The sequence below is a fragment of the Necator americanus genome, chromosome X, assembly GCF_031761385.1.
Source record: "Necator americanus strain Aroian chromosome X, whole genome shotgun sequence".
In the NCBI taxonomy this organism is placed as follows: Eukaryota; Metazoa; Nematoda; class Chromadorea; order Rhabditida; family Ancylostomatidae; genus Necator; species Necator americanus.
The window spans coordinates 15,670,085-15,682,949 of record NC_087376.1 but is presented as its reverse complement, the minus strand read 5'-3'; the positions used below and the strand labels follow the sequence as shown (position 1 = coordinate 15,682,949).

General features: G+C 47.2%; 8 protein-coding genes across 12 annotated transcripts in view; all 8 read left to right on the top strand.

The window, feature by feature from the left end:
• The window catches only part of RB195_023371 (uncharacterized protein), a gene marked incomplete at both ends in the record, with an annotated part of 50,680 nt that extends 48,562 nt beyond the window's left edge, over positions 1 to 2,118 (top strand). For both annotated transcript variants that reach the window (XM_064210775.1, XM_064210773.1), the window contains one exon: positions 2,044 to 2,118. In XM_064210775.1, coding sequence (XP_064066654.1) covers positions 2,044 to 2,118 — 75 coding nt within the window. The remainder of the gene's footprint in view (positions 1 to 2,043) is intronic.
• Positions 2,119 to 3,464: 1,346 nt separating this feature from the next.
• RB195_023369 (uncharacterized protein) lies at positions 3,465 to 5,672 on the top strand (the record flags this gene model as incomplete). Its single annotated transcript, XM_064210771.1, has 4 exons — positions 3,465 to 3,500; positions 3,781 to 3,953; positions 4,015 to 5,022; positions 5,267 to 5,672. 4 exons carry the CDS (start codon positions 3,465 to 3,467, stop codon positions 5,670 to 5,672), a joined length of 1,623 nt encoding a protein of 540 aa, XP_064066652.1.
• RB195_023370 (uncharacterized protein) lies at positions 4,148 to 5,365 on the top strand (the record flags this gene model as incomplete). Its single annotated transcript, XM_064210772.1, has 1 exon — positions 4,148 to 5,365. One exon carries the CDS (start codon positions 4,148 to 4,150, stop codon positions 5,363 to 5,365), a length of 1,218 nt encoding a protein of 405 aa, XP_064066653.1.
• Positions 5,673 to 5,963: 291 nt separating the features above from the next.
• RB195_023368 (uncharacterized protein) lies at positions 5,964 to 6,848 on the top strand (the record flags this gene model as incomplete). 2 transcript variants are annotated; one of them, XM_064210769.1, is made up of 1 exon in its annotated part: positions 5,964 to 6,848. In XM_064210769.1, one exon carries the CDS (start codon positions 5,964 to 5,966, stop codon positions 6,846 to 6,848), a length of 885 nt encoding a protein of 294 aa, XP_064066650.1. The 2 variants fall into 2 exon arrangements, with proteins under 2 accessions (XP_064066650.1, XP_064066651.1); XM_064210770.1 differs by having other exon boundaries at positions 6,081 to 6,848.
• A 1,283-nt stretch (positions 6,849 to 8,131) lies between these two features.
• Positions 8,132 to 8,645, top strand: RB195_023367 (uncharacterized protein; the record flags this gene model as incomplete). The annotated part of the gene is made up of 2 exons (XM_064210768.1): positions 8,132 to 8,221; positions 8,520 to 8,645. The coding sequence occupies 2 exons, from the start codon at positions 8,132 to 8,134 to the stop codon at positions 8,643 to 8,645; spliced, it is 216 nt and encodes a 71-aa protein (XP_064066649.1).
• Positions 8,646 to 8,699: 54 nt separating this feature from the next.
• Positions 8,700 to 9,308, top strand: RB195_023366 (uncharacterized protein; the record flags this gene model as incomplete). The annotated part of the gene is made up of 1 exon (XM_064210767.1): positions 8,700 to 9,308. The coding sequence occupies one exon, from the start codon at positions 8,700 to 8,702 to the stop codon at positions 9,306 to 9,308; it is 609 nt and encodes a 202-aa protein (XP_064066648.1).
• Positions 9,309 to 9,493: 185 nt separating this feature from the next.
• On the top strand, positions 9,494 to 10,084 carry RB195_023365 (uncharacterized protein; the record flags this gene model as incomplete). Of its 2 annotated transcripts, none has more annotated exons than XM_064210766.1 (1): positions 9,494 to 10,084. In XM_064210766.1, one exon carries the CDS (start codon positions 9,494 to 9,496, stop codon positions 10,082 to 10,084), a length of 591 nt encoding a protein of 196 aa, XP_064066646.1. The 2 variants fall into 2 exon arrangements, with proteins under 2 accessions (XP_064066646.1, XP_064066647.1); XM_064210765.1 differs by having other exon boundaries at positions 9,545 to 10,084.
• Positions 10,085 to 10,107: 23 nt separating this feature from the next.
• On the top strand, positions 10,108 to 10,791 carry RB195_023364 (uncharacterized protein; the record flags this gene model as incomplete). 2 transcript variants are annotated; one of them, XM_064210764.1, is made up of 1 exon in its annotated part: positions 10,108 to 10,791. In XM_064210764.1, the coding sequence occupies one exon, from the start codon at positions 10,108 to 10,110 to the stop codon at positions 10,789 to 10,791; it is 684 nt and encodes a 227-aa protein (XP_064066644.1). The 2 variants fall into 2 exon arrangements, with proteins under 2 accessions (XP_064066644.1, XP_064066645.1); XM_064210763.1 differs by having other exon boundaries at positions 10,129 to 10,791.
• Between the last annotated feature and the right edge of the window lie 2,074 nt (positions 10,792 to 12,865).

The window sequence follows — 12,865 nt, the reverse complement described above, 5'->3', positions numbered from 1 at the left end:
TTCTCCCAATAGTTATCACAGAATGATGTTTTAACATTAAATGACGTGAAAAACGTTATCCTACTGATAAAGATAACGTTCCACGTCAGATCACATAAACATTTTGCTACTATTTAAGCAGCCAGTTTCTGAGAACGGCATGCTACAAACTTGAGGCGAAAGAAGAAAGAAATAGGCACACGGAGTAGTCATAAAGGTGAAGAGCAAAGCGCCAAGTGGTTACGGCTATGAAACGGCTGCAACCATTTACCTTTTGCGTCATGCACACTAATTTATTGCGCTCCAATGACCGGGTCCACCGGCGGTGGATCCGTCGCACCCCATATTATAGCAGTCTGGCGCCGTTGGACCCGTCGCACGCTCTTCTATAGGTATCTGGCGCCGTTGGGCCCGTCCCACCCCCTTCTATAGGTATCTGGCGCCGGCGCGCTAGTGCAACGCCGGTGGACCCGTCCCATCTCCTTCTACAGGTATCTGACGCCAGCGCACCAATCTGGCGCCGGTGGACCCGTCGCACCCCCTTCTATAGGTATCTGGCGCCGGGGCGCTAGTGCGACGCCGTTGGACCGGTCGCACCCTCTTTTATAGGTATCTGGCGCCGGTGGACCCCGTCGCACCCCATGTTATAGCTATCTGGCGCTGGCGCACCAATCCGACGCCGGTGGGCGAGCGTCCGTCGGCGTCGGTTTGGTGCGTACTTCAGACTTTCTGTGTTGTTTGCTTCGCTCGCCTTCACTAATCAACGAAAATTAATATTGGTGTTATTAGTTCTATGAAATTGGACTCCAACGATCTTTCTTCCTTTTTTATATTATAACTATAAGCGAAATATTTCATAGTCTTCTTTTTAAACGCGTCAGTTCTACATTTGAAGTACATTCGAACTTCAGCTTCAAACACTCCTTATCAATATATTATAGACAAAATTTAAAAGTATCACGCGAAATATGGGTTTTTCTCCTGTTTTCTATAAACAGTTATCAAAGAATGATGTTTCGGCATAAAATGACGTGAAGGACATCATCTTACTGATAAAGATAACGTTCCACGTCACATCACATAAACATTTTGCTACTATTTAAGCAGCCAGTTTCTGAGAACGGCATGCTACAAACTTGAGGCGAAAGAAGAAGGAAATAGGCACACGGAGTAGTCATATAGGGTATAAAGCAAAGTGCCTGTGGCCACGGCTTTGAAACGGCTGCAACCATCTATCTTTTGCGTCATGCACACGAAGTTATTGCGCACTATTTCGACGCCGGTGGACCTGTCGCACCTCCTTCCATAGGTATCTGGCGCCGGCGCGCCAGCGTAACCCCTGTGGACTGGATCCGTTGCACCTCCCTCTACAGGTATCTGCCGCCGGTGGACCCGTCGCACCCCCTTCTATGGGTATCTGGCGCCGGTGGACCCGTCGCACCCCATATCATGGCTATCTGACGCCGGTGGACCCGTCGCACCCCTTTTTCTGGACATCTGGCGCCGGCGCAGCAGTCTGACGCCGGTGGACCCGTCGCACCCCCTTCTATAAGTATCTGGCGCCGGCGTACCAATCCGACACCGCAGGACCCGTCGCAACTCATTTTATAGCTATATGACCATAGCGCACCAATTCGACGCCGGGTGGACCCGTCGCACCCCCTTTTTCGAATTTCGTGACACACAAACAAACACACACACACAAACACACACACACACACACACGGATTAAGCTCGTTATTATATATCATGATAATATTTGCTCAATATACCTCATCCCTATATATCGCACTGCCTTCAATTCGCTCCTTCCCTGACGTGAAGATCGCGCGGCGTTGGTTGGATGACGGAAAGTGGGTAGAATATGCGTGGTATTAATCAATCGTGGAGACTGTCAAGTTGGAGCGACAGCCGTATTAGGGGGAGGCGTGCAACTCTGCAAGCAGATCGGCGGCGGTCAGCCGATGTCGCGTATACCCCTTCTCCCGGACCTTAGATATCCTAGTATGTGAAAGAAATATGCACGTTTTATGTGTTTGCTGATTTTATGTTCCACTTATTCAGGCTTACAACAACGCCGTACTGAGTCATGGCGAAAACCATCCCATTGCAACAGAGTTGGCGTCTTATTTGTCTTAAATTAATTATGCTGCCGTGAATTTTGAATTTACATTGTATTCATGTTCTGTGATTGCCTTTATTTCTCTAGTTACGTGTTCTAAGTCTTTAAATAAATTATTTAAGAATTATACCTCATCGTTGCTTGTTAAACCTGCTACTTTTTTTCGTTCTCTAAAAGAAAAGATGAAGATGATTACACAACGGCCACAGCGCTATCAGAAGTGGAGGCAAAGCTGCCACAATGATGCTCAAATTCAGCAGAAAAATGTGGTTATGGGAAGGCTTCTGGAATGATTTCTTCTGGAACGAGAACATCAATTTTTCCATTCGTTCGCGAAGCTCGATTACCGGGCACCAACCAAATCAGATTTCAATTCAGTGGATCGTTTAAGCGATGGCTCAGTTCTCGATAAACTTGCTGGAAGGCTCGAATAATTTCACTCCAGAAGTTGCACGAATGAGAAATATATTCCCTATGAAGATCTTCTGTCGATCAACAATCACATGACAGTCTAAGAAGAAGCATTAAACAGCGTTCTGTTTCGGGAACAAAAGCTGTCTAAGTTGTTCATTGAAACAATCCATCACCACATTCTCAGGAAGAAACAAAAACAATTAATTTCCTGCACCACCAGTCCCCTTCTTTCTCATGTCAAAAAGACAAGGAACACGAAAATTAGGAATCCACACAGACTACGCAGAAGCAAGAGCAGACAAGTTAATGAGTCGAAGAGGTTTGTTTCTTGTATTCTTTCTTGTGGAAGAAGTGGATCTTCTCTAAAGAGTTGGCTGGACTTCAGCAGAGATAAGATTGAGTCGCCCCGTATGAAATGAGTGCTGTATGAATTGCGGAGAAGCTAACCAAGAAAATACTTCAAAAGCGTGTGCAGAGTATCGAACAGACTATTCTCCCGCAAGAAAAGGTACCGACATCTGTCGCGGAAAGGAAGGCGCTGATACATATCACTCTTCAGAACTTCTGTACAGAATGCGAGAAGGTGAATTTTTATTTTCCCACCTACAACGCTAAGCATTGTAGGTGACGCCGTTGAAACCGCGTTGTGGATCAGATTCAACATTCCTTTTTTTTGGAGGTTCACCACGTTTGCAGCCCATTTGTTAACGACTGCAGACAGATCTCAATCTCCTTGATTTAAATGCTGGTCCATTTTCCATTGCAAAAAAGGTCTCGCAGCACAGATGAGACGCAAGGACAGTCTGACGTAAAAGCCAAGCTAAGGTTACGAGATGCTTCATCCGCGGAGTGTCCCACTTTGAGTTCGCAAAACACGATAGTCGCGTCGGTTCATGACATTTCAGAGCCCTGTATAGGCCGGCTGAAAAAATTAGGGCGACAGCTATATATGCATTTGAAAGAGCAGAAAAAAACCTACAAAACGGTATGTGTTGTGCGCCTTAAGACGAAATAATTTAAGGTAAAAAATTGTTTTATTCCACAACGGTTTACCGCCTCATAGTGGCGTGGAGGTGACACTGGGCGTCGAACTGCGATGCACAGCGAAGGTTCGTCCTCCGGCAGGGTCTCCCAAGCTGAGAAGGAGTTCGACACATCCGACATTCCGACTTCTCGGAATCGGAAGCCTAGCTAAGAGTAAACCACTGCTAAGATTCACCACCGTCTTGGCGAAATGTCGCAAGGTGGTTCCCTGATCCATATAGGTTGGGCGACGACCTGTGGTGAAAGCTGAGCTCGCCGTGGCATGGCTACTTAGTTTGGGGAAAAGTCTCTTTGCCACTCCAGCATATTCACTGCCTCAGTACCCTGCACACTGGGCCCTGCCGTCTCAGACGTCGGACGGTATGGCGACCAGTGAGAGGCGATCAAATCTCAGGTTGCTCAGGACGTCATTGATTCTGGACCAAGGCGACACACGCACATGGAGACTGTCTCAGACTGTGTACTTACAACGCGAGAACAGTTTCCACAGACGCTGACCTGCATGCCCTTCTCGGAGCTGCAGAGCGTATCAAATTTCACGTGATTGCTCCGCAGGAGACCAAGTGTAGAAGAAGCGACGTACGACAGATGAATGACGGTACACTCGTCATTCGTGGAGAGAAGGTTCCGTCGCGAAATGTAGGCGGTGTTGGTTTCGTTGTGCGCCCATCTGTCGTCCATCTCGTCGATTCTCACGAGATCCTGTCACCTCGTCTGGCCATTCTTCGCCTCCGCCCTCTGCGCCAAAAATCCATCAGTATCATCAACTGCTATTCACCAACATCAGCAGCTGATGATTTCGAATTGGACGCGTTTTACGAGGAGCTGGAAGTAGTCCGCAACGAGAAGTCCTTTTACAAACTCGTTGTCGGAGACTTCAACGCAAAACTAGGAAAGGCCACAGAAAAGGAATACAGGATTGGAAGATTTGGACTAGGGGACCGGAATGAAAATGGCAATCGTCTCGCCGGGCTGTTGTCCGTCGCTCGCCTCTTTCATGGGAACTCTCTTTTCATGAAAAAAGATCATCGTCGGTGGACATGGGAATCGCCCAATGGCGCGACTCGTGCGGAGATCGACCACATACTCACCAACCGGAGGTGGTGTCTACTTGACGTTTCAGTAGTACCATCCTTTTGTAGTGGTTCTGATCACCGTCTCCTTCGTGCGAAAATACGACTTAGCCACACGATGGAAAAGAACATCTGCTATCGGCAACGAAGGAGAAAAGAAGTCGTCTACGACGATTGCGTACTCGAGGACTCCTTGTCCCAAGGTGACTGGCACATCGAGGAGGACCCAAACGTGGACTACGAGATGCTGCTCAGAGGATTACGAGCCTGTGCTGAACGTGCCTTGAAGCCGCGCACGACAAACATGGATCGAATTTCGAAGACCACCAAGGAATTGTTAGGAAGAAGAAGGACTTTGAGGCTTGATCCGAATGCATCGCACATTGAGCGGTTACTAGCAAACACTAGCTGCAGAAAAGCGTTGCAGGGGGATCTTTTGAAGTACAGGCAGAAGAAGATTCTAGAAGCAGCACAAAGAAGAACGAGTCTAAAGAAGTGCTGCAGGGATCTCCGCGAATATAATATTCCGCTAGCAACCTTGCTGAGCGAAGACGGAACTCGCTCGTCGTGGGATGGAAATCATTACGGAGAAATTCTACTCGAACCTTTTCCGTTCATCAACTCCTGTGTCAAGCCCAACCATCCCCACTGGTCAAGCTCCACCACGGATTCTTCCTTCGGAAGTACGAGTCGCTATCAAGAGCATGAAACCTGGCACAGCCCCCGGACCTGATTTTATATCAGCAGACTTTCTTCGGACTGGTGGCCATCCGCTTCATGTAATCTTAGCAGCACACATGACATCCTATCTTCAGAAAGAAAGAATCCCAGACCAGTGGAAGACCTCACGAACCGTTCTTGTCCATAAGAAAGGTGACCGAGAGGACCTTCGGAACTACCGTCCGATATGCTTGCTGAGCGTGTTATACAAACTATTCACCAAGATCATCCTCACGCGCATATCTAGGACGCTGGATGAAGCCCAGCCTCAAGAACAAGCTGGATTCCGCCAGGGGTTCAGCTGCTTGGACCACATCTAGACCGTGTCGAGGGTCATAGAGGTTTGCCGGGAATACCGCCTGCCCCTTGTTCTAACCTTCGTCGACTATGAGAAAGCTTTTGACAGCGTAGAAACGAATGCAATACTGTCAGCTGGTCGATTAAGGTGTGGACGCGTCGTATGTGAGGACATTAGCCAATTGCTACGAACGATGCACGACTAGGATACAGCTTTTCCACCGCCCTCTCACCATAACCATTGGAAAGGGAGTACGACAAGGCGATACTATTATATATCGCCGAAGCTGTTCTCGGCTTCATTGCAATGGGTAATGAAATCACTTTCCTGGGAAGAAAGGGGCATACGTGTTGATGGAAGATTTCTCTCGAACCTTCGTTTTGCGGACGACATCGTTCTCTTTTCAAGCAGTACCAATGAAGCAGAAACGATGCTCAACGAATTGAACGAAGCAGGGAAGAGAATAGAACTACGAATAAACAGAAAGAAGACACAGTTCATGAAGAACGCCCACTGCGAGGACGGAGGAGTACAACTTGAAGGCTCCCAAATCGTGGAAACTCCGTCATACGTATATCTCGGACGTTCTATGAACATGGAAAACGACTTGAAGGAAGAACTGAATAGAAGAATGAGAGCAGCATGGGCAGCTTTCGCAGCCGTCAGGGAAGCTACGGACCAACTGACGGACCAAGATCTTCGTGCCCATCTGTTCGACTCGACAGTCCTTCCAGCGCTCTGTTACGCAGCGGAGACGTGGGCAGACACCGCAGCCACGTCTAGGAAGCTACTTACAACCCACAGAGCCCTTGAGAGATGTCTCCTGAAGTTTAGCCGGCGCACACAACACCTTGCCGGTCTTCGTAGCTCCGACTTAAGAGGAATGTCCCGTCTTCGCGACCCAGCGGAATACGTATCGAAAGCAAAACATAGATGGGCCGGTCACACCATGAGAAGAATCGACGATAGATGGACTAAAAGAACGCTAGAGTGGATCTCAAGGGACGCTAAACGTCCCCGAGAGAGACCGCCAACGAGATGGGGTGACGTGTTCGCTGCACGGATGGACCAGCTGAGAGCTCAGCTGGATACGGCTCAAGTACCTCGTCAACGTCACTCACGAAGCTTGAGAACATCTTGGATGACAATGGCGAGGGAACGAAACGAGTGGAAGAGATGCTTAGGCCCGCACGTCTAGTGAAGACGGGCCATCTAAGTATCTATGTATCTAAGTAATTGTTTTATTTACACATACCTCAAAACCGAAATTAATTTTGCACCAACCTAATAAACCATGGAGAACGGGGATGGAGAAAGTCGTTCACGACTTCTACTCAAATCTCTTGGACAGCGACGTTCACTGGCCTCCTTATCATATGAAGGAAGACGGACATGTTATCATAGAGGTCCTCCCTTTCGAAATCCGACACACCATCATGTCGGTGAAGAATCGTACTTCAGGCGGGCATGACAGAATCAAGTTTGAAAATCTTAAAAATATTCGTCAAAACACTGACAAGGCTCTTTGCTCGTTATTTATCGGAATACAAGGTCCCCAAACAATGGAAAACCAGCAAGACCGTGCTTTTGTATAAGAGGGCCTACAAGACATCGGCAGATATAGCTCCATCTGCTTGCTGCTCATCAACAAGCTCTTCACAATAGTAATCTTAAACAGGATTGGAAGAATATAAGATGAAGGACATCCATGTGAGCAAGCAGAGTTTTGAAAAGGGTTCAGTATGACTGAACACTTACACACCGTTACAAAATTCATAAAATATTGGGAAAGTGCAAGATGCCGCGGTGTCTCAATTTCATCGACTTGCAGAAGACGTTTGATTCAGTTGAGACGGAAGCGATTATGGAAACTTTGGACAACTAAGGCGTCCTTATTCCATATATAAAGATAGTTTATGAGTTACACAGCAACATCACGACAAAGTTCCTTCATTCTACAATAATGCCACAATCGACGTAAAGGGAGGGGTTTGCGAGGGTGACACAATTTCACGCGGAATATTCAGTGCTACTCTCGAGAACGCGATGGGAGGATTTTAATTAGATAACATGGGTGTGAACGTTGACGGTCGGCATCCACACCATGTTCGTCTCGCTGATGACATCGTTCTTATAACATCAAGTATCAATCAGGCTGAACGGATGCTGACCGAATGATGAAACGTGTAAAAAGATCGGTCTCCAGTCGAATCTGTACAAGACGGTGGTCGTGAGGAAAGGGCGGGTTTCTGGCGCCCAATTCACGCTCAACGGAACGATCATATTTGAATACTATAGGTATGTATATCTAAGCCGGGAAATTAACCTGAAAAATCCGGCTCCCACGGATCTCCCTCACTAGAGGAATCACAGCCGGTCAGTCGCGAGGCTACGTGGCGCGTCCCCGGATGGCGGATAGGGGGCTAATCGCGGACCAAACGCGACCTTGTGCTTGCCCAGAGACGTAGGTGGATTCAGGGGATGGACTCGCTGATTGTTTCGGCTGAGCCAGGACTGACTCATGACATCCTTGCATCGCGCATGTCGGTTTGGCCAAAAGCCTGCAATCAAGTGAGTGGGAGGTGCAAGGGAGGCGGTTTGGAGTCGCCTCCAACAAATAAGCTCCACATGTTCCACTCCGGGAGAACGGAAGTTCTCCCAAAAACTCATGGGACTAGAGGCTTGCAACCTGCCCATGGGTTTCAAATTTTATGCAAAACACAGTAATAGAAAAGAGTCTCCTGATTCCGGAGAAAAACCTGGTACGGTAGCGCCAGGTAGGACGGGGTGGCAGGAGTCATGTAGGCTACCGAAACGGAAAAGGACTAGGATGGCGATCTGCACTTATAACGCACGTACGCTTGCATAGGAAGCGGCCATCGAAGATCTGATGATACAAGTCAAGAAGATCAAGTACGACGTCATCGGACTGACAGAGACGAGACGACGTCACCCTCTCAACGCTGTATGTGAAACTGGAGAAGAACTGTTCTAAGGAACATGCGACAGTAGAGGTGTTGGTGGAGTTGGCGTCCTCGTCAACACGAGTATGGCAAAGAACATCGACTCTTTCGAACAACTTACGACCCGAATCGGAAGTCTGCGGATGAGAAGATGTGGCCCAACACCAGCTTTGACTATCTTCGTCGCTTACGCTCCAACATCAAGCTACGAAAAAGAAGAAGTCAAAGCTTTCTATATGGACCTGGAGAAGTTCTACCGAGAAGAGCATGCCTTCTACAAGGTCATAATTGGCGATTTCAACGCCAAGGTTGGCCCAAGAAGAACGCCGGAGGAACTTCACATCGGGACCCACGGCCTACAATGGAATGCCCAGCGGGAGAGGCTCTCCAAGTTCATCATGAGGACTAAGACCATCCATGGGAACTCGCAATTCCAGAAGCCCACCTCTCTACGCTGGACGTGGGGGTCACCCGATGGAGGGTACCGTAATGAAATAGACCACATCATCGTCAATAAAAGGTTCTGCCTGACGGACGTCGCTGTTGTACCAAAGTTCTATACGGGATCGTACCATCGCCTCCTCCGAGGAAGATTTTCCTTCACAAGGAGAGCAGAGAAGGCCGCCAAGTTCAGAGAGAGAAGTCCCAGGACTATCATCAACTGGGATCTCTTCGCTTCGGTAGCCGGTTTTTGAGAAGAATCCGCAATGGACAACATCGACGAGGAATATGACCGGCTCGTTGAACACCTTCACGACTGCGCGAAGAAGGCTGAGAGTTTTAAAACCACTAAGAGACGCCTGTCTCTTGAAACTCTTGAGGAACTCTTGGGAAAAGCCTCCGCTATGCCCGTCGAGACTTTGCCAGTCGCAAGATGAGGATGACTGTTCTTTGGAACCCAAAGAGAACAGCCATTGCATCGAGAAGGGGGATGGAGAAAATCGTCTACGACTTCTACTCTGATCTCTTCGACAGCCATGTCCACTTGCCTCCTCACCATCTGAGGGAAGACGGACAAGTCATTTCAGAGGTTCTCCCGTCCGAAATACGACTTGCTATCATGTCGGTAAGAAATCGTACGGCACCCGATCCCGACAGAATAAGACCAGAACACCTGAAGAGCCTTCCGCCAGTACTCATCAACACCCTGGCGAGGCTCTTTACACGTTATCTGTCGGAATTCAAGATTCCTAAACAGTGGAAGATCAGCAAGACCGCGTTGTTGTATAAAAAGGGAGATCCACATGACATTGGCAACTATCGTCCAATCTGCTTACTTTCTGTCATCTACAAGCTCTTTACAAGAGCGATTCTTAACAGGATTGAAAAAGTCTTGGATGAAGGACAGCCATGCGAGCAAGCAGGGTTTCGAAAAAGATTCAGCACGATTGACCACATTCACACTGCTTCGAAACTCATCGAGGTATCACGAGAGTTCAAGATGTGCTCTGTCTCACCTTCATCGACTTGAGGAAAGCCTTCGACGCAGTTGAGATGGAAGCGGTCGTGGAAGCCATGGACAACCAAGGCATCCCTACTCAGTACATAAAGGTACTTCGAGAGTTGTACAGTAACTTCACGACCGGAATTTCGCCATTCTACAAGAACATCATCATTGACGTGAAAAGGAGGGTCCGACAGGGTGATACAATTTCACCCAAAATATTCACAGCCACCCTTGAGAACGCAATGCGAAAGTTGGAATGGGACGACATGGGAGCGAAGGTTGATGGTCAGCAGCTACATCATTTGCGCTTTGCTGATGACATCGTACTGATAATACCTAGCATCAGCCAAGCGGAACGAATGCTGACCGAATTCGACGAAACTTGTGGATGCATCGGTCTTCAGCCGAATCTACAAAAGACGATGTTCTTGCGGAAAGAATGGTTCTCGGATGCCCCATTCACGCTCAACGGAACGAACATATCCGAATGCACCAGCTATGTTTATCTGGGTCGGGAATTGAACATGATGAACAACATGACATCCGAGCTGGGCAGGAGGAGACGAGTGGCTTGGGGAGCGTATAAGAGCATCGAGGATGTAGTGAAGAAGATTAGGAACGCCCGGCTCCGTGCTCACCTTTTCAACACCACCGTACTTCCTGCTTTGACCTATGCTTCGGAAACCTGGGCATTTTCGCAAGCAGGAGGAAAACTCGGTGAGCGTCATTGAACGCGCAATTGAGAGAGTGATGCTAGGAGTGTCCCGTTTCACGCAAGTGAGGGACGGGATTCAAAGTTCTCTCCTACGTCACCAGTCGAAGCTCAGAGACGCTGCTGTATATGCCGAGAAAAGCAAAATTAGGTGCACCGGACACGTGATGCGTTTCAACGACAATAGTTGGACCAGAGCCGTGAGCGAGTGGATAACGTGTAAACAAACGCACCCCAGGAAGACCGCCGACCCGATGGTCAGATTTCTTTACGAAGCCCTTCAAAAAAAGAGCACGACTCTCTTTGAGTCTCTCGCGAGAAGAGATGCTGCTGGGGAACATTTGCATGCGATCGGGTTGAATGGATATATTACTGGTGCTCGCTGGAGTAAATCGATGAACAACGGGAGTACAGATGATATATGCAACGGTATATTTCACGCTTTCAGATTTGCAAAAATTTAACAATCTTCTGAAAGCATTAAAGAGAGAAACCCGTGAATCAGTGACTCGTTTTCAAATCACTTCTGAAAACTATCAGTTTGAAATACAGAATCTGAAGGAAAGATACGGCAATGTCCAGAATATAATCACTGGATTACATCATGAGCTGAAGCAATGGAGCGCTAGAAGCCCACAGCTGAGGGATCAGCGGAAACTGTGCGATCAACTGCAGCCCAATACCGCTCAACTCGAAAGCAAATTCGAATTTCTCGACAGTCCACAACTCCTATCAAAAATTCTTTCTGCAATGATGGTCTTACAGAGATTATTCAGCGCAACACACTTGAAGAAAAAGTCTCTTTGCCTCAAAGAGAGAGCCGGGTATTGGAGAAACACATGTGACGATGTCATAAAACGACTCTTGATGTCGTAAAACGCGAAGAAGAGATTGAATTGGTGTGGCCAAAAAAGAGGGGTCGTTCCCAGCTTCTAGGCAAAACCCACAAAGGAACCGGAGTACCAAACCAGAACCGGTCTCCCTTTTGCTTCTACTGCAATAGCAAAGACCATCAGTTCACAGGATGCACAAAAAAAAACACAACACCTAAAGCACGACTAGAACACTTAAAGGATACAAACTGTTGCATTGGATGCAGATCAAAGTTCCATATTTATCCTAATTGCAAAATCAAGGGCTGCATCAGCTGCGGAAAAAAAGATTACATGTCTACACGCTCCAAGACTGCTGCAGCCAAGCTGCCCCAGTGAGTAAGATTTCAAACCCGAAAAAAGAAGAAAAGAAGAAACCGTTACATGCACGACAGAAATTCACCGCAGAAAGGCTATGAAGCTGCAAACCTTCAGGGAAGAAACCACAAAGAAGTTCAGTGCACCAAAACATGTTTGAGAGTATGGGACTCGGAGAGAAAGCAATGGAAACTTCCCGTCACCACTCTCGACAACCTTATTAAATTTATTAAAATTTTATTAAATCAAGGAATATTAGAAAAAGAAGACCTACAGTGTTCATTTTTTTTCTGTTCCATGTACATATTTGAAATTCTTGGGATAAAATGTGGAGTCGACATCCACACAATGTTTCCTTCCAATGCTGCAGCAGAAGCAGACTGCCAATGGTGCTAGGCCAGCCTTGGCTGAGGTGCGAAAATAGCCGGGCCGCGGAGTCAGATAGAAAAAAAAATCTGGAATAGCTTTGGAAACGATATCATTCAACTCATAATGCTGTGGCGAACTCAATTTTTTGTAAATCGAGGATCATAGTATTGAGATAGTTGCATGAAATTTAATAGTGAGCTTCATACTCTTCCTTTCTATGGAATGTTATGAAAAGAAGGTGTTCTAATAGAGCGAGAAAATCTATTCAGAGGAAAACAAACCTTATAAACTAGTGTACATTATCTGTTTTAAACGTTCTGCTTAGGTTCTTTTGATTTGAACTCTGTTCTGGTGACTAACAGAGGTGCAAAGTAGAGATGAAATGAAAAGAAAAAGACGAAAAGTGGGATTTTCAAACTTTGCGATACTCTAGTGTACGAGCGGAGTTCGTCTGTATGTATACAATACAACTCTCGCAAAATTCAATAATAGTTGTGCTCAACCGCGATTTTATAGGCTGTTTTGACAACTTCT